General features: G+C 41.8%; 1 protein-coding gene across 1 annotated transcript; it reads right to left on the reverse strand.

The window, feature by feature from the left end:
- Positions 1–950: 950 nt before the first annotated feature.
- LOC306845844 (phospholipid phosphatase-related protein type 4-like) lies at positions 951–19250 on the reverse strand. Its single transcript, XM_079378828.1, has 7 exons — positions 19149–19250; positions 10005–10190; positions 7090–7219; positions 6634–6829; positions 4592–4649; positions 4285–4458; positions 951–3440 (listed from the first exon to the last, which is right to left on the reverse strand). Exons 1-7 carry the CDS (start codon positions 19224–19226, stop codon positions 1941–1943), a joined length of 2322 nt encoding a protein of 773 aa, XP_079234954.1. The 5' UTR covers positions 19227–19250; the 3' UTR covers positions 951–1940.
- Positions 19251–21298: the final 2048 nt, after the last annotated feature.

Below are 21298 nucleotides of genomic sequence, written 5' to 3' on the forward strand. Positions count from 1 at the left end.
ATTGAATGATTATCCGGTTGATTCCGCAGAATGAAATAGAGTATAAATCCATCACTATTAATGCCATCATTTACAAAAGAAAAGCAAAACAAAAAAAATATTTTAGTTACAGTACATACAGTATTAAATCACCATGCATATAAGGACAGGTTAAAGCCATAATGTGGGGTACAACTATACTGTACAAGCATATATAAAACTTTAAAATGTGTTGGTTCAGAGTCACTTTTTTAAAACAGACACATCAAAATATGTATATATATATATATATATATATATATATATATATATGTATATATAGATATATATATATCAATGAAATCTAAGTTCAATAAAAAAAAAAATCTAAAATAACCAACATCATATAAATTACACTGTACATGAATATGTAATCTGTAATCTACATGTAATCTGACACCTTTTTCAACATACATTCTTATTTGGCAATATTTATGTATATATTATAATATGCTCCTAAAAAGGATGTAAACAATGAGCTAGAAATACAAATACACAGCTTAGAACTGTTTAGAAATATACACGCCACACAGGACGAATCCTAACATTGTCTATTTGTGTATTTTATTAAAACTTCTTAGTTTATGCAGCACTTGTCATAATGCAGTGACTGTGCCCATTCTTAAATGCCATTTGATGGCACAGACAGTGGATATTTAAAGCAAAGTCAGTGAACATCTGTCAATTCTGCACACTAATCATTACAGCAGCAACATTTTTGTACAGTTACTGCAAGATGGAGTGTTATCACTAGCTAATAGGCATATAATACTTTTTGAGGCACTCTATGAATATGATTTTTTATTTCTTTCTTTATTATTAGTACTTTTTAGACGTTTACAAAAATAAGCAATGAATTCCCACTAGTACCTTCGGGGGCCTCCTATTGCTCTCATATTGTGTATGCTTCTCTGCAATGTGAAGTAGGAGTCATTTGTTTATACCCACACTCTTAAAAATAAAGAGGACAACACATCTCAGTAGCTATATAACCCCATCCTGCCAGGCAATATGGGGGACAGCTAAGAAAATGATGCACAATACATCACTGTAAACATACAGCAATGGGCCATAAAACACAATTATACCTGTGTTCAAAGCACACAACAAAATATGGGGGCTTGCAAATCAATATATATGAGTGAAATAGTGCTCATTGGCCCATGGAACCAAACAAAACTTCTATATTACACAAAGGCAATATGACATTAATGTTTGAAGAATTTATTGTTCTCTGCATTACAATGCCAAAGGCTGAGTCTCTATAAATGTATTGCCTCTATGCCAGCAAAGAGCGCTTTCAGCTGTTTGAATGAAAATAGCTCATTCATGGTCACTAAAACACACAGTGCATATGGTTAAACAAGCCCCCTAAACAAAAAATCCATTTGGTTAATACATGGTTGCTAAAATCCTCTGTAAACTTCACAATAACTTTCTCCTATTTGTGTAAAAGCTATGGGTCTAATTGAAAGCCCAGCTAAAATATTTAATAGCAACATAGTGAAAACCATTTTTCTCCTTAAGCATGAAAAGGTGTGATTGAATGGTCCAGTACACATACAAATATTTATATTGAGAAAATACATAGAAATTTACAAAGTTTTTAAAAGCACCCACGTTGCCATGAGACAACAGACAATTCCGATAAGACAATGGATTTGATAACAAAGCTAATCCGAATGAGATAGGTAAATCAAACAATCACCTTTACCAAACAGCCCCAAATTTCACATTTTGTGCTTATGTTATAGTAAAGAAGCCTACAGAAAGTAGATTGAAAATGCACAATGTTGCCTTACATGTTCTGGAGAGTGCAGTTGTGTCTAACGGTCAGGGAATGTGTCCAGAATGACTGGTTTCAGTCTTCAGAGTTCAGAGAGCAAGGCAACTCTTAGGATTGGTAAGGAAAGAGGTTTCTTTCATTCCTTGAAAGTCAAAATGGGGGGAGGTGTAGGGGAGGATTTGAAAAAGTGAGGCAGGTTCCTGGCATTATCAGGACTAGGTCCTCTGTCGGGCAGCAGGATGATGTTGCCTTTCCTGCGTAGTGTGGAGTCTCGACTGGAGGTGGTGGAGAGAGTTTCTGAGGTGGCCTCACTGCTGGCTTCCACTGGTGTGACTCGGATGGTGGTGATACTCTGTTGGTGGTAGTGATGGTGGAAATGGGGATGATGGGGGTTGCTCATGTCAGGTAGGCTCCGGTTGCCATTGATTGAGCCGTAGCCGTCTTTCAATGACTCGCAGCTTTCAGAGTCCCGGTTCAGGTCGTTGAGCTCAAGGGACTGCCGGATGCTGCCCCGCTCCTGCGGTCTCCATCTCCAGGACCCACTGCCATCTGTAGATGGTGGTTTAACCACAGGCCTGTTCTCAGGGTGGGCCTCTACTCGAACAATGCCCATGTTGGCTTCCTGATCCATGAGGGCTTTGTAACGGATGGATCCAGTACAACTCATGGTGCTGCCCTCACTTTTAGGACTGCCGTGCAACATGCCCTGCTGCTTAGACATTGCAATGACCTGCATGATACGTGGTTGGCTGTTAGTCCGACAGGCGGTGCTCTTTTCTGCCACCTTCAACCATTTTGACCGTGCATTCCCGCCCCCTCCCCCACCATCATTCACCTCCCCACCATACTCCTGAGGTGAGGAGCTCACATTCTCTTGGGTCTCCTCAGGGATGTGCACCAGTTGGGACGATCCTGGTCGTGACTGGATCGATACTCTGGCTCCGCCAGTTATGCCACCAGAGCTATTATGATTGGCTAATGGCACAGCACTAGCGGCTAGCTTCATGTACTGCCCAGGAGGTCCACCACGGAGTTCACCATCTAAGCCCATGGCTGAGGGTTCAGAGCTGCAGCGGAGCTCCATGTTTCGCTGGGGAGACAGTTGTCCAGCCTCAGCTTCCATCACTTGTAGAGACAGCTTGCGGTTCTCATTCTTGGTCTTCCATTGTGAGAGCAGCTGCTTGGAACGAGTAGAGTCCATGGAGGCATGGATAGCAGCATGGCGGCGAGGCACCGGTTCTTCGACTCCAGTTGAGTGCACGCGGGGCAGAGTGTTACTGAATGTCACAAAGCTCTCCTTGCAGAGGGGACTGGGAGGCGTAATGCACTCTACCTCTGTGCTTGCCCTTTTCAAACTGGACATGTTCTCTCTGTGGGACGGGCCACGTAACAGGATACTCTCAGAGCGAGCTGAGGTGGGACGTTCACGCATGCTCAGGCTCCTAGGTGGCAGTAAGCGTGGTGGATCTGTGTTCAGGTTTGGTAGAGGTCTCAGAGGCTCCCGCATGGCAGGTGGAGGCACCACTGGCTGAGGTTGTGGTGGAGGTTGCGGTGGCTGTGGTTGCCGGAGAGGAGGTACATGTGTCTTTAGAGATGTGTCTTCACTAGGTTTAAAGTTTCCAACTGCATACAAACCCTAGGGTAGTGCAAAAATGCAGAATATATACAGCAATATGAATCAATAGATGCCATATAGATCTTATAATAGTGATATTTATTTTTTTGCAAATGAAAATGATTTGAGAGACCCTTGTATAGTCTATTCAAAAGGTTATATGGTCTCCCAGTCAAGCTTGGTGTTTTTTGTCACCAGTGGCAGTAATTGCTTTGCCAAGATATATTTTCAACATTAATATTAGCTGAATGATCTACAGTCTCGTTTTCATTCTCCAAAAAATTATTCATACGCACGGTGCCTACATTGACAAGAGTCCATCATGAGCCTACATTAACTTTTGAGAGCTTTCCTCATATTGTCTATGGTCTATACACCCAATGTGGGATTCCACAGCCAGAGTATCAAACAGTATTACCTAGTAATTCGCTTGACCTGATTTGCGTACACTATGCTGAGCAAACAATAAAATCAGGACCTGATGTACTGATTTACCTCAGCTGTGTTAATTCCTCCTTAAGGAGATTTAGCATTGTTATTGATGTTAGAAATCACAGGATGTACATAGCCCTCAAGAGCAGATTGAGTAGGGAAGATGGAGAATTAGTGAGAGAGAAAGAAAGAAATGGTGGGAGGAATGTGAGGGGGGGTGTGGGTGGAGAGCAGAAAAGAAGCCACAAGGGATTTGCATGTGGGAGCTATTTTTATCTCCATTAAAACAGCATTGTCTTATAGCACCTCGCTAATTCTCTATGATTCTTTTCCAGAGTCAGGTTTCATAGAGTAATATGGATTTGTCATGGGAATATGTAAAATTAATTATTATCCACACAGCGCCTTTGAAAGCCTCAACAACAAGACTTACCAGGTAGATGGCTATGCCCCCTCCGAGGAGAAAGCCACAGTAGACATCCACGGCATGGTTCTTGAACTGAATGATGCGAGTCAGGCCACAGATAATGCCGCAGATGATGAAGGAAAACACCAGGAGTGGCTTCAGGAGTTTAGATGAGTCAGTCAGGGTGGCATTAAAATACATCTGTGGAAGGAGACCAGCCTTTTGACTGAAGTTTAATGAAAATGCTTTATAGTGGAAAGGACAGTCCGATTATTTGGCATGCAGTTAGATATCACTTGAGTCAACTGTGCCATGAGTCAAGTGGATTACTTACGGAGATGTACACAGCCGCAAAAGATGCCAGAGTGGCGTGCTGAGATGGGAAGGACTTCCTGTAATGAGAGACAGACAGCCTTGTTAGATTTTCAGATCGTTTTCACACTGAACACATTTGAGGTACTGTACCATGCTAAAGGACAGATGGGAACGGAAAGCCACAGATAATCATGTCTATAATTCCCCAAGTCATATATTGCTCCAAACAGGATCAGAGCTTTTTATTTCCAAGAACGAGATATTCTGGAGACACATTTCAATGTACGTAACAGTAGCGTAAGCCTTCGGGGACACACATACCACACCGACCCTCTTTATGTCTAATTTTTACGTTATACAAAATGTCTGCACAACATATAATCACGGCTATTGAGAGTCCATGAAATGAGTGGAAGATTGAAAATCAGAGCTGCGCAAATGGATGTGTGTGGGTGTGCTGGAATGGGCAGCCAGGTTGTGAGCAAAGCAACAAGACTGAACTCCGTGTGGATTTTACAGGAACGCCATGTGCCAGAGGACAGCGCCACATTCATTCTGCTGCCTTCACATTTACCTACGCTGTTTATAGCAGGGATTATACACAAATCTATTGATCCAACCAGACCTTTACTGTAAGTAGAGTTGCTGTGTAGTAGGTCCATTAAAATTTTGTCAGCCATAATATGTCAAATCATCTTTGTTTGGGTATATTGTTAATCACCCACAATCCATCAGTATCAGTGAGCTTTTGAGTCTTGAATCATTGCATGGAATAGGTAGTTTAATTGCAGATGCTTGATTAGAAATCCTGAAATGGTAAAAAAAAATCTTTGCCAATTTGAACTCAAGTGGAAGTGAACTAAAAAAAACAAAAAGACTTTCAATCAGATTATCACAGATGGAGGCAAATCTCAGTCCAATGAGAATTTTCTTTTTAAACTATAAAGACCATATTAAATCAAAATGGACTCTATTTACATTCTTATTGCATGTTCACCATCTTGTTGTGAATGACTCGCTGTATGTTACTAAAAAAAATTGTATTTTCAAAATCTTTCATTGACATATACACTTTATTCACTATTAATTAAGAGTTTCCCGTCAATAAACTCCTACTTTTGTGCTTATTAATAGTTAGTAAGTTAAGTTAGTTGTTAAGGTTAGGTATGGGGTAGGATTAAGGGATGTAAAAAAATGTATATGTGCTTTATAAGTACTAATAAACAGCCAATATGCTAGTATTATGTATACTAATAAACAGCTAGTTAATAGTGAGAATTGGTCCTTAAAATAAAGTGTTACCAAATATTTAGTAAAGGTACCTTGATCTGCCTCTAAAACAACTTTCCTTTTCTGCTGACATCACTTTGACCACACAGGCTATTGGATAATGTTAACCAGTAGCCAAACAGCTATTTACACACTGTTTTAGCAAACGCAAATTCAGCATGGCTCAAGTGAGCCTTCGTAGGGACTTTGATTGACATGCGATCTAAACCAATCATAATGCTGAATTTGCAATTTTTGTCCAACAAACAAACCAGACAGGAGAGTAGATTAACATCATGAAAAATGGTGTGTACTGACGTCTTTCCGCAGTTGAAACAAGGTACCTTCTGATGTTCATTCATGTTTATTTCATGATATGAAACTAGTACAGAGATGAGATGATCGCTTCATGTGCCACTTGAACTGAGGCGCTGCGGGCTGTCACAACACATTAAAGAGCCACAAACAGTATTTATTATTTGAATTTCTTTAAAAAAAGACAATTTGAAAGCTGAGACTTTTTTCATACCAAAAGTAACTTGCTCTGTCTTCTCTGTCCGCATGTTGTCAGCTTTCTCTTTGAAAAAATGCCCATCCAAACAATTCCCAATGGGTAAAATTATATCCTGCCCTACATTTTTTCTTGTTCACAGCATCACAATGCCATTTCACATTGACTTAATAGTCACAATGATAAAATAGTATGTAATGCTTGTTCCAAATTTAGATTATTTTTGGGCATGATCATGCATGTTGATGAACTACAATCTGACACAGATACCGCTCTCTGACCTGCCAGCGTTGATTGCTGCTGGATCAGGCCCAGAGCAGATGTCATCCACAATGAAAGTGTTTTCATCACAGGAAGTGTTGAGGCTGGTGTAGTTGGGCTTGCACACAGTGATGAAGTAGGGGGCGTGGTATCCTGTGGCCAGCTGGATAATATCTGTGATGAGTGCGGTGATGCACAGGCCAAACACATGGACTCCTGAAAATGAGACAAAAGTATACGCACAGAGCTTTTTCCTCAGTCATATAAAGCAAATACTACATTTCATAAGCAGCAAGAAGACTTCATAAGCTTGCGATAAAATAGATGGAGCTTTCATTATTAATATCAAACTCGATATAGTACAAGACTATAAAACAGACAGAATGAGTCAAAATCAAAAGAGTTTTCCGAATAATATTTATACAAGCTATATTGCTTTTTATAGAGTCACAAAGAGCAGAAATATATACACCCACCAACAAACCTCACAGCTCGTCGGATGTAAGAGTTGAAATTGCAGCCGGCGGCGTTTATGTTAGCCTCTGTTTTGATGGTGATATTTCTTCTGGCCAAGCAGCAGTACAGGATCCCTTCCCCAATCATAATCTGTGGGAATATGGTCATCTGTGTTTACCCAAACATACAGCACCCCTTTTTTACTGCCATCCATCCCCTTTCTAGTGGCTTCCAGGGGTCATTTATAATACAATCACTGACACTCCATTACTGTAATTAAAGTAATCGCTCCAATCCATCCATCCATTCATTCATAGCCATATGAGAGGGATTTCATCCAAAACTAAAAAAAAATTGATGATGGAAGGAGGTGTCTTGAAAGTCATCCAGGCCTCCACTATCGCAATGACTAAACTGTTAATTACATGTAAATGAAAAGCAGAAACCCATAGATTTATATGTAAAAGGGTGCATCTGCTGTGGAGGATGAGATAGAGAGTGAGAGAGATGTACAAGTGATCAAACCCTCCTGAGATCACACTTGCCACACACCTACAGTCAAGTGCAGCAGGCCCTACCATAACAGCTGGAGCTACCAGCAGGATACACTTTCACACGCCGCCTGCTAGCAAAGGCTCAGCCATAATACCCATACAGTACCGAGGCCCAAAACTCATTTGGGTGATTTAGCATCGAGAGAATATTTTTGAGTGATTAAACATGGAGAAAAAGTCAAAATTATGACTCAAATGTTTGGGCTGAGGTGGCCACTTGTACCAATGCTTCACTGCGGACCAATCACTTATTTACTTATTTACAGTGGCTGATAAATGCAAAATGCAAAGGATAACCAACAGTGATAGCACTCAAATGAGCATAGCCACCTTGCAAAATTAATTAGGCCAGTATGGTGGAGCACCTAATGTGATGAAAACACCCAAGCGACGTGCTGGGGAGTTGATGAAACAAATATGTCATTAAACATTAAACAAATGTGCTCTCTCATGAATATAGGTGGAGCGAGGCAATTTTAAGATGATGTTGATGAGACCAACACTGGAATAACAAACTTTAAAAGCCATTGTGAATATAATAAACAACTGAGGCAATGACAGAAAGCTTGTATTTTTGGTTCAGATTTATTGATTTATTTAAAAACCAAATAAAAAATTAAACTCATGTATTGAAATTCATAAAAAAATAAAATGTAATCATACTAATCAATTAATAATTGATGATATTTGTAAAATACTCTTCATGTCTTGTAAAATGTTTTGAAATATTTTTATTACTTTTTACTTAAAGGATACACCCCATGACATGTTCATGACATTCTTAAAGCATACACCCCATGACAACTCTTTTTGAATTTTTTTATTTCAAAGCCATACAAAACAACATGAATCCAAAGACACATGTTTTAAACTGAAATTTTAAATGTTTTTTCTTTTCTTTTTTGGACAGTCTTAATAGTCATTGACCCAACTGTGACCCAGTGACCTATTTCTTCAAAAGCTACACTACTGTTCAAAAGTTTGGGGTTGGTAATATTGTTTAACGTTTTTCAAATTAGTCTCTAATGCTCACAATGCTGCATTTATTATATAAAAACAACAGTAAAAACATCAATATTGTGAAATATTATTACAATTTAAAAGAACCCATATCTATTTTAATATATTTTAAAATATATATTTTTTTATGTGATGGAAAAGCTGAATTTTTAGCAGTTTTCAGTCTTTATATCCTTTGAAAATCATTCTAATATGCTGATTTGGTACAAAAGAAGCAGTTTGTATTATTATCAATGCTGAAAACAGTTGCTCGGCTTAATATTTTCACAGAAACCATAATACATTTGTGTTCAGGATTCTATGATGAATGGAAAGTTCAGCAAGTGAATGTATTTAATATCACTTTTGATCAATTTAATGCATTCTTGCTAAATAAAATAATTCATTTATAAATTAAATCAATTTTTTATCTTACTGACCCAACACTTCTGAACAGTAACGGAGTTAAAATCCAACTCTCAAAAGCTACAATATCCAAACACTGTCAAACTTCCAGCTTTTGAAAACCCAATGAAATGTGACAATCAGGTCTTGAAGATATTTGCTCTTTTTGAGCTGTCTTTGCAGTGACAATCTTGTAAACCTCAACATGTATACAGATGGTAAAATGCAATTGAGGGCAATCTATTAGACTCATGAGTACATCACCTAGGGTCTTGATAATAGACTCACAACATGCCTGGAGAGGCTTAGTGCCTTGTCGCCCAACTGATGTTCGAAATGCATGCTGGGTGGGTGGTAGACAAAATTTCACTGGGAAGAAGAAAACATGCAAAAAAAAAGAAAGAAAAATGGAGAGAGAACACAAATAGAAATGCTAACAACCATTTAGCCGAGGTGAAATCAGAGAAACTCTCACTTAAAGTGAATTAGTTAGACAAATTTGCTTTCGTTCCATTTTTTAAGTTGCTTTGGTTAAATCAATTGCAAAATGCATAAATGTAAATGTAAGTATTGTAAGCAAGTATTGCATGTAAGTATTGTAAATGTAAGCAAAAATATAACTGACTCATCCTGTACAGATTTTCAGATGCAAGAATGAGAATGAGAATGTCCTTCTAATACGGCCTGTAATTTGACCAGCAAGCAGCAAATCGCGGTTCATGGCTGAGACAAAGCTAAAGCCATCAAGCGATTTCTTGTCTTTAACATGAACTATGAATGTGTGTGCAAACCTAGCAACAATTTGCAACTTCAGGTGACTACAAATAAATTGGAGGTACATCAAAAATAGATGAATTAATAGTAGCTGTAATATTCATTCTTGCCCCTCTAAACTGAGATCAAACATTAGGCCTGCATGAATAAGTAAGAGTGCCCTCTAGACTAAACAAGAGTGAGAGTGTCAATCTGGCATTTACCGTCACCGCTGGCCCGGCGAAAGCCAGACTGAAGAGCATGAGAAAGGGGATGACCTCCTTTGTGGGCTCAATGTAAGGCATGCTGAGACTGCGGTCATTGCAGCTGTAGCCTGAACGCACTGGCTTAAAAATATCTGTCAGCTCCAAGAAATATAAGCTGACCACAGAGGACACCAGAATTGGGAGCTGTAGAGATAAAACAGAAGGAATATGATATATTAGATGGGTCTTGTTTACTAAATATGCAAAATGAGTAGAGAACAACAATGAAATTGTGCTAATTTTATTAGGCAAATGGTGCACTCTCCCATAGTTTGCCTCATCCAGGCTAAATTTACAAACTGTTGCTAACATGATAGGTGGTAATTATTCCATTGACAAGGCAATGGACGTACTGTATCTGATCATGTGACTTCCCATCTGTATTTTGCCACTGTTTCACGCTTAGGATTGAGCTTACCTGAGATGTATTTTCTGTACAATGATTTAACTCACCGATTAACCACCATAGTACGACGCATCATTGGAGAAACTAACCAGCTAGTCATGACTGTTTCCCGAATCCATAATAACATGGTCAGACCTCCATCTTTTGATGTTGGTTCAGCAATATGGGACAGACATTAATGACATCACACCCAGCTGGTGGAGAAATAACTCATGCTAATTATGAATCGATTCTAGATTTTTTAAGATATGCCATAGAAGAACCATTATCGGTTTCCCTCGAAGAACCTTTCAGTGAACAGTTCCTAAAACAACTTTTTTTTTTCTCTTAAAATTCACACCACCAGCATCTTTGTATGTCACTATTCTCCGTACTGTGAAGACGCTTGTGGGCATTCCTATGCTGTCGCTCTAATATCTTAAAAATATGCAATCACAAATGATATATATATAATGATATATATATATACACAGAAAAACACCATTCTATTTTGACTTAAAAGCATTAATGATCATTCTAATTAGACTTAAGAGAATTAAAAGTAGCATGTTGAAGAGTGTTGTTATATAAACTACAGTACTGCTCACTCAGTGCATTAAATCATTAAACAGATTAATGATTGATCAATCAACTAATTAAACTCGTACTGCTAAAAATGACAAAAAGTAATTCGAATTTAACAAATAATCAATTTTCTAGTCCATCATGCAGGGGAAACTGTAAACATGAACGGCAAAAGTGCTCACTGCATCATAGCTAACAACACAAAATATCAATGTATCAGTCAAACTCACTAAGACTGATGACCGTTTCTTTTCCACACATTTTCTTATATCCATGTATGTGGTTGCAGTAAAATCATATAAAACAGTGAAATCACTGTAGAACTCTGTCCTGTCTTTCCTGCACTAGAGACATAGTCTTCACTTCTAGTGGTTGTTGCTCAGAAAATTCGCTGAAAAGATTCCATCGATGTTAAAGGTTCTTCATGGAACAATAGATGCCAGTTATTTTGCTTCATTTCTAAGAGTGTATATATATTCAAATGGAATGGACAGTAAAGAATGTACTACATGTTAGGATTGCTTGCTGTGCCCAAGAGAATGATTTAAGAGAATGATTTAATGATTTTTTTGTATTTAAGTCCATGTCTTATAGTTGGCTAACAATGCTTTTGGGGAAACACACCACAGATCTGCTGTTATCTTTTTAAATCATATTTTATAATATTTGTTCGTAATACCCCAAATTTTGTCTCCTAAAAAAGAAACCGCTCTTGGTGCTGAAGCAGAAAATGCATTTGGAGATCCTTGCTTCTAAAAACCTAAATGACAATGGCTGTGTATTGGTGCTTGTCAAGCTAACTGCTACAATCAAAAAGCCGATACATATAATGAGGGTTTGGATGAAACCATGCTGGAGTTACATCCCCTGAGGCTTTTCACACTCGTCATTGGGACTAGGTTCACGCTAAGGTTACACAGAAGATGTGTGATTATGGGGGAATCAAGGTTATTCTCAGGTGAATATGCATGGACCTTCTTTAGATATCCTAGAATTACTGTCGTCATTGACAGGGTTCACCCCATAGTATCTCAATGAACAAGGATCAGCTGGAGATGTCTTCGCTGCTGCAGCTCCCAGGAGGAAATATATTGCGCTGTGCTATGCAAAGAGGAAATGTGCCATCGTACTGAATAATTACGAAACTTGAGCATGAAGATCAAAGGTGGGGGTAGGGGGTTTAATTACTGTAATCAAGCCCCTTCTAAAAAAGGGGAGAACATCTGCAGAAAAACCCCTGTGGTTTAAACTCCTAGTGATGCTGCATCTTACAGCACCAATAATGATATTTGCACTGGACCAACTGGAGTTCCAAACTATGAATATCAGTTATTGTCTACGGTCCACCCATAATTATGTAGTAAACAAATTAATTCTGTAGTTTCACTGTATATTTGTAGATGTTTAGCAGTAAATTGCAACTGAAGACGTCTCATTTATATTTTAAGTTATTACAACACAAAACGTCTCAGGTTACGTATGTAACCATGGTTCCCTGAAGGGAACGAGACGCTGCGTCAAAACGCATATGGGAACGCCTTCAGCGTGACCAGGCTCTGAATATGATGTGTAATCAGTCAAACAAGGGCGAGGCGTCACGGGCGGGGTGACGTCACGACCAGGAAGCATATAAGCACATGCGGCGGAGCCGGCTTCAGCTTCAAGTCATGAAGCAAGCGCTGGCAGGGATGCCGGAAGTGTGGCAACGCGACTCAGCGTCTCGTTCCCTTCAGGGAACCATGGTTACATACGTAACCTGAGACGTTCCCTTCCAGGAACTTCGAGCTGCGTCGAAACGCATATGGGAACGAGATACCAACGCCATCAGACTGACAAGTCCCTGTCACGACGAAAGGACAGAGGAGCCGGGAGTGGCTCGGATGTCGAGGTCATAGAACCTAACGAAAGTCAGGGGCGTGGACCACCCAGCTGCGTTGCAGATGTCCTGCATGGAACACCTGCCCAGAAGGCCTTGGAGGCCGCCACACCTCGGGTTGAGTGCGCTCTGACTCCCACCTGCGGGGGGAGCTCAGAGGCCTCGTATGCCAAAGCCATGGCACCCACAATCCACCTACTAAGAGAGGGCTTCGTAGCAGGAAGACCCCTCCTAGGCGGACCATAGCACACGGGCAGCTGGTCCGACTTTCTCCACAGGGAGGACCTGTGGATGTATGCGTCTAGTGCTCGCACTGGACACATACGGTTGTGCTTCTCCTGGTCTGGCTCCCCGAAGGGAGGAGGACAGAAGGCCTGCAGTACGACCGGCTGTGGAACGACCGATGGGACCTTCGGAACATACCCCACGCGGGGGTAGAGGAATACTTTCGCCGAACCGGGCGCAAAGTGAATAGAGGACGTAGTCAGGGCCTGAAGGTCACCCACCCTCCTCAGAGAGGTGATAGCCAATAAGAAAACGGTCTTAATAGTGAGGAGTCTCTCAGTTATCTCCTGAATGGGCTCGAAAGGTGCAATGCACAGAGCCTCCAGAACCACAGCCAGGTCCCACGTAGGGATGCGAGATCGTACCGGAGGCCTCAGCCTCAGCGCACCGCGGAGGAAACGTGTAACTAGGGGGTGTCTACCCACTGACTGGCCACCAATAAGGGCGTGGTATGACGAAATAGCTGCCACGTAGACCTTAACAGTGGAATGGGTTACCCCTGCAGAGAAACGGGCCTGCAGGAACTCCAGTACTGCACCAACAGGGCAGTTGACTGGGTCGAGCATGGCGGTCCCCGCACCAAGAAGTGAAGAGCCTCCACTTCAAGGCGTACAGTTTCCTCGTTGAGGGAGCTCTGGATTGGAGGATGGTCTCGACAACCTCGGTTGACAGACCGGAAGCTATGAGTTGTGCCCCCTCAGGGGCCACACCCACAGCTTCCATAACTCCGGGTGAGGGTGCACCTCGGTGCCCCCGGCCTGTGAGAGGAGGTCCCTCCTGACGGGCACTTCCCACGGAACACAGCTAGGATCTCTAGCTGGTTGATATGCCACGTCAGGTGGCGACCACTCCACAGACCGCGGGCAGGGTGGCCACTCATGACCGCACCCCAACCGGTGAGGGAAGCGTCCGTCGCTAGCGAGACGCGGCGACAAGGAGCTCCCAGCACCGGGCCCCGGGACAAGAACCAAGGATTCCTCCACATGTCTAAGGCACGGACAGTGGCGTGACACTTTGACAGCGCGGAGCGAGTCTCCTCTCAGGGAGACCCCCTTGGTCTTGAGCCACCACTGTAGGGGCCTCATGTACAGCAGGCCAGAAGGAATCACGCTGGACGCAGCTGCCATGAGCCCAAGCAGTCTCTGAAACTGCTTGACAGTGAATGGCTGGCCTTCTCACACTCTCTCGACTGCCGTGAGGATCGACTCGATCCGAGCAGGGATCAAACGAGCCTGCATCGTGGTCGAATCCCACACTACACCTGGATAAGTGGTTCTCTGAGCTGGAGAAAGCACACTTTCCTTGGCGTTTAGTCTTAACCCCCCAAATCTTTCATGTGGGCGAGAATGACACCTCGATGCCGAATCGCCGCCCGCTCTAATTGAGCGAGGATCGACCAATTGTCGATATAATTGAGTATGCGGATGCCCTGCAGTCGCAACGGGACCAGTGCCGCATCCACACACTTGGTGAAAGTGCGGGGTGAGAGTGCTAGGCTGAGGGGAAGAACCCGATACTGATACGCTTTGCCCCCGAAAGCGAACCTCAGGAACTCCCTGTGAGAGGGAAGGATGGGTACATGGAAATAGACATCTTTGAGGTCTGTCGTGACAAATCAGTCCTCGGACCTGATTTTAGACACGATCTGCCTGACAGTGAGCATCTTGAACTTCAGCTTTCTGGCTGAGCGGTTCAGAAGACTCAAATCCAGTATGGGCCTCAGCCCCCCATCCTTCTTTGGAACAATGAAGTACAGGCTGTAGCAGCCGGCGTGGACTTCGTGAGGAGGAACCAACTCGATGGCTTCCTTCCTCAGCAAAGTATCGACTTCCTGTTCCAAGACCAGAGCCTGCTCGGGGCGGACCGTAGTCACACAGCCCACTTTGAACAGCGGAGGTGGCCCATCGAACTGGATGGAATAGCCAGTCTCTACCGTCCGCAGGACCCAAAGAGACACATTCGGCAGCTTGCTGTCCAATGATCTTCTAAGGGAATCAGTCTCTCGAGACTGACCTCTGGGTTCAGAGAAGCGGCCAGACCGCTGTCTCGATGCGGCACACCGGAATGAGACGCGTAATCTGGCGGCTGAGGCGAGTTTCTCGGCTCCGCGCTGCCGGGCGGACAAACCTGAGAAATATACTTGCTGGGACCGGCTGTGCCCTGGAACAGCGGCAGGGTCAGCAGACAAGTCCCTGGAGGGCACCGAGGTGAAGTGGTCACCAAGTGCCGCGGTGCAAGCCACTCCACCCCAGTAGGGGTCGCCCTCCGCGGTCCTGGGGCTCGCCCGTCAGGACCTTTTGCGCGAGGAGCTGGTATGCGGAGGAGGTTGCGCCCGCCCAGCAGCCACCTGAGTTTAGAGAGCGCGCATACCCTCTGCCCACCAAAGATGTTGTAAGAAGAGCAGGAGCCTTCAAAGGTGATGCCGTAGAGGGAGACAGATAGCTCGCAAGCGTCTGTTCAACCCGCGGCATCGCCGCATACCCGCGCTCATTCAGTTCCCGCGGGAACGAATGGCCGGGACGGAAAGATTTCACCCGCAATCTCGACACCTCGGTGAGGAGATCGGGGAAAACGGAAGGCTCCTGTGTAGAAGTAGCTCTCTGGGGCGAGAGAGGCGGCGAAACCTCGTCAACGCTCGTCACATCAACCTCCTCGGAGGAAGAGAGACGAAGCGTTGAGCCCTCGTCTCGGGGGGGAAGAGACCGCTTCCGAACCGAGAGACGGGGCGCCAGATCAGGCGAGGGAGGAGATAGGGACATGCCCGTCTGACTCTCGGCAGCCAGATCAGCCTTTTTCTTTTTTTTCTCTCTCTGCAAGCCCCGCGAGCGCAGCCGCCGCTCTGCCTTTTTTTCTGTCTTTTTTACGGCAGAAGCGGGACCGGCTTATTTTTCTCTTTGTGCTTGTGCAAACACTGCAGCTTACAAAGCTCATAGTTATATCATATTGGGGTGACAGAGGCGGCGAAACCTCGTGAACGCTCGTCACATCAACCTCCTCAGAGGAAGAGAGACGAAGCATTGAGCCCTCGTCTCGGGGGAAGAGACCGCTTCCACACCGAGAGACGGGGCGCCAGATCTGGCGGATACGGGAGGAGATAAGGACATGCCCGTCTCACACTCGCCAGCCAGATCAGCCTGCGAGCCCCACGAGTGCAGCCGCCGCTCTGCCTCGGCAGCAGCGGGACCGGCACCGCGTGGGGAGCTCGCGAAGGCTCCCTTCTCGAAGAGAGCCCTCCGGGTGCGGAGACCGATTCTGCGTGCTCCGCACCCAGGCAGACCACGCACAAATCGTGTGTGTCCTCGCTCGTGATATAGCGAGGGCAAGGATGCACACACGACTTAAAACGTGGTCTGAAAGCTTCACCCCTGAGCTTGCCCTTGGCTTTGGCATGATACTGAATGCTTTCCACTTAAAACTAGGACAAACAACAGTAAATAAGACTGACACACACAGAGCGCTTCGCTGAATGACAAAAAAGCTGAAGCCGGCTCCGCTGCACAAAAAAGCTGAAGCCGGCTCCGCCGCACGTGCTTATATGCTTCCTGGTCGTGACGTCACCCCGCCCGTGACGCCTCGCCCTTGTTTGACTGATTACAAATCATATTCAGAGCCTGGTCACGCTGAAGGCGTTCCCATATGCGTTTCGACGCAGCTCGAAGTTCCTGGAAGGGAAACACAGCTTACATGGCAAAACATATATACTATATAGGCTACCCTTTGATGTAAGCCATCAAAACTTGCATAATGCTTTCTGACAATAATGCAACAATTTATGTATTCTTCAAACAAAAATATTGCAATTTTATCGGATATCGGTTGATTTTTTTTGATCATCGGTCAATAATATATGTGACCCTGGACCACAAAACCAGACTTAAGTCGCCAAAAATACACTGTATGGGTCAAAATGATTAGGACATTAAGTAAAGATCATGTTCCATGAAGATATTTTGTAAATTTCCAACTGTAAATATATAAATTCTTAATTTTTGATTAGTACTTTGTATTGCTAAGAACTTCCTTTGGACAGCTTTAAAGGCGATTTTCTCAGTATTTTGCTGTCTTCTAATACTCACTTAGTCTTTAAAACATACTGAACATTCTGTTTTGTTGGCTAAATTGACTTATAGCACTTAAAACGATTTACTTTAGTTTAGAGCTTTATTTTAATGTATTTGGTTACACTTTATCTTAAGGTGTCCTTGCTACAGTTTAATTATACATTTAAGTACTGAGTAATGTTAATTAACTAGGCTACATGTACTTACTATATGGTTAGTGTTAGGGGTGTCTTAGGGTTACTTGCATCATATAATTATGCATAATTTATTGTTACTGTAATAGTAAGTCTACATGTAACAAGGACACCTTAACAAAGTGTTATTTATATAAAAAGGTATAAGATTTTAATATTTACTATTTATTAGTTATTGGCTAAAAATAAAGTTTATCTGTATTTTTACAGTATATCAGTGCATCTGTAGCTAAAGCTCAGATGAATTTTTAATCCATTACCTTGCTAAATAAACATGGCTGAACAACTGAACAAGAAACAATTTCATATTTAAATAAAATATTTTTTTCCCCTATTTTTATTTTTGTTGATAAAATAAGAATGTATTGCCCTAAAATACAAATAAACTAGATCTGCCAGCACATTGTGTCAAAAGATTATTATTATTTTTTTCATGAGAGGACAAATTAAACTTCTCGGCCGTCTTGTAGTTAATTTAGTAAACTGAAACATTAGTGAAACAGGGAAGTTAATTAGGCAAAATTAGTAAGGCGAGGCATATTAAATTACTCCGCTTTTAATTCATTCTCAGCTTAAGACAGAAACAAGGTCTCTGCAGCAAGGCTACTCTATAGAAGGCAACCAGGTCACACCTGGGAACATGATATTAATTTCAGTGCAGCCAATGATCTTTGATTCTATCTGATTTTAAAATACAGTCTATTCCAGGTAAGTTATTTACAGGATCCCACATTTGATATCTGGATGAGAACACATATGTATCATGAAATCTTTCTCACTACTAATTACATAAAGTAATATGTGAAAGTCATTGCATTTTTACAATGAGGCACTCAGAAATCTCATTAGAAAAATATCTTGTAGTAATTCATTTTGCCCTCATTCTCAAAAAATTAATGGTTTAAACTGATTAGAAAGCCAATAGTCTATAGTTCATGACCATGGGTTTTAATACATACAACAGAATGATTTAATATTTTTTAATATTCAAGAAACATTCAATTCAGCACTGCAGCTTGACAAATAAACAAGACAGATCAAAGACTGCCACCATTATCTCTATGACACCAGTGATCAGCACTGATTTGTCTGTGATATCAAGGCCATGTCAGATTAGTCTTCATATATGAACTGTCCATATTCCAACCCCACATATATTTAATATTGCCCTCTTAATTCTGTGACAGACAACATTGTTTATATCTTATTTTAAGGCTCATTTTCAGAATGTTTCCAGTCTTGTTTTATTATCAATGTGGATGATTTTCTTCACTTAGACTTTGAACTAATAAACTACTCTACTAAGGCCATATGCTGTCTGTGCCAATGCAATCAAGAAAAGAGTGTTTTTGAATGGTAGACATCAAAAAGCAAGCCAAAATGTGATGCGCAAAAGCCCCAACACAATTCTCTTCACATAGCATCAGGCATAGCCTACCCCCTTAACATTAACACGATATCCAACAAGTGTAGGCTAATGCATTTGCCCTTCTCACGACCAGAACTGCATACAGTAGGCTATATGTAAAGTTAACGAGCAGTCATGCAGAATGAACACTGACTGTGGTTCCAATCCGCTTGATTGCTTTGATTTTGAACGTGACCGTCGCGTGAATGTAGACCACCATCAACTCAACTCTCTTTTATTAATTAGACATGATATAAAATATGATATAGACATGATATACTCTCTCAGTGTGTGCTACACTCACTTACCTCCACGAAATAAAAGCAGGGCAGCAAGGTAACGCTGTCTTTGGTCATCTTGCCTTTGAGTCTTTCCTTCGCAGACATGATAAACGGTGCGTCCCTTAAAAAAAAAACCTGTGCGCGAAGAGAGGACCACTGAAGCCCAGCTGGTGTAATTTCTCCCCGTGTGCAGTAATTGCGCTCCTTTAGGCTGTCGCTTTCTCCATCCCCAAGTGCGCTTTTACAGACACACGGAAAGATGCCGTATTAAACCTGGCCACATCATGACTGAAACCATGACAACACAATCACCATCCCCTGAGGACGCGCCGATGGAGATGTTAGCTATGTCCAACACCGATTAATTTTTCAAGCCAACCTTCAACCTTCTGATTAGAGGAAATATGCTGACCAGATGACGTCAGTGTGCTAAAAACCCATTTTCACCAGAAACGAGCGCGCGCGCGCACGTGCGTGTGAGAGAGGTGGGGGCGTTCACGCTTCTTCACACTATCATGATTGTCAAATGGCTCAAACTACGGCTCAGATGGGTTGTCGATAAGGCGTTGTCTTTTATAAATAGGCTACATACTGGAGAAATGGTTTTTAGACAAGACGCTGTAATGATTTACAAGTCATAAATCCCGTAGTCAAATCACTGTAAATAGTCTATAGCGGAGTTATGAAAAATGTGCAGTTTTTGGTACGGTTGGGGTCTCAAGTTTTGCCTAAATATTGCATTCCATATGAAAGTCCCTAAAGTTATTGCAGAACGCCAAAGAACGCTGTTAAGTTGAAGAGTAAAACTGCATAAAGTAGGCTATTCATATGCTAGTAGCCTATTAAATAATAAACATGCTAATATGTTCTTCCTTCTATTAAATAGACCTATGCATAAAGTGATACGCGAATAACAAAAAGTCCAAATGAGAATGTCTGTCTGGAGTGTGTATAGATAATAAATGACTCGGTAGAACTTTTTTTTATTCAGAATGACTCGGGGTTATTTTTTCCCCTTGAATGTTCTTCTAAACTCCTAAACTCATTCAGAGTAAATTTAGAAATGGCATAAAGCTGGCATAAGTCTGCTTTGAATTTTGTTTTAGTGTACACACGCGCCATCTACTGGTTATTTAGTTACAATTTTATATAGGATGAGTGACGATTGAATGAAATTCATGATATATTTCTACATTTCTACCTCCAAGTTTGTCTGTGGAGGAAGTTTTATTTTTTTCTTAGAAATGCATATTTGGGGACATAGTTATGGACACATTTGTTGAATATGCAGTATGCTTGGATGAGACACACTCTGCAGCCGCAAGAAATAAATTATCAAAAGACTTTTCTCATGCCTTTATTTCTCTGCACCAAATCCAGTACCTGATTCAGATTGTTTATTCATACATTCAGCTTGATGTGTCACTGGAGAACAATATGCATATTAGCAAAACATTATGTTCTGTACTTAAATACTGCATTCAGATATAGGTTAAGACATAGACTGAAATGATGAGCATCCACATGAAATGAACTCTCCAGTCACATTCAATCTAGAAAAAGCTGTTTTGTCTCCCCTTCATGGGTGCCGTCATTTTGACATCACATGACAAGCCTTGTCGTGTTATTAACAGAAGTACTACTGCTTCTACTACGATCACTACTACTACTACTACTACAGCTAAAATATAGCTACACAACTAATTATGAGAAATTATTACAATATGCAGAAAATCTATAGGCAGAGTAGCTCAAACATTTTATGTCAGTGTGTAAAGCAGTGGTTTCCAACATGTGATCCACACAGCCCCTTGCACAGGGCACAGGAATATTATGAATATTATTATTATTATATTATTATGGTCAAAAATGCAAAATGGTTGCCCTCGACTGACAGACTTTTGCTCCAATGTCTTAACTGCTCTTTTTGGCATTATCTCGAGACCTGACTTGACTGTCTGATCTCACCCGGTTATCCCTTTTACCGCTGTTTTAGCTAGATGAGAAACACATCATCCCTCCATCACATGATGTGCGGCTATAATTATTATAATAGTTCAGAGGGGGTGCTAAAAACTAATTAAATTGAGAGAAAGTAATGAACGCCTAAACTTTAGATATCAGTTTTTTAATATACAGCAGCTTCGAAAAAGGCATATTTTACTTTTTTCTGTGGT

The sequence above is a fragment of the Barbus barbus genome (assembly GCF_936440315.1).
Source record: "Barbus barbus genome assembly, chromosome: 26".
NCBI lineage: Eukaryota > Metazoa > Chordata > Actinopteri > Cypriniformes > Cyprinidae > Barbus > Barbus barbus.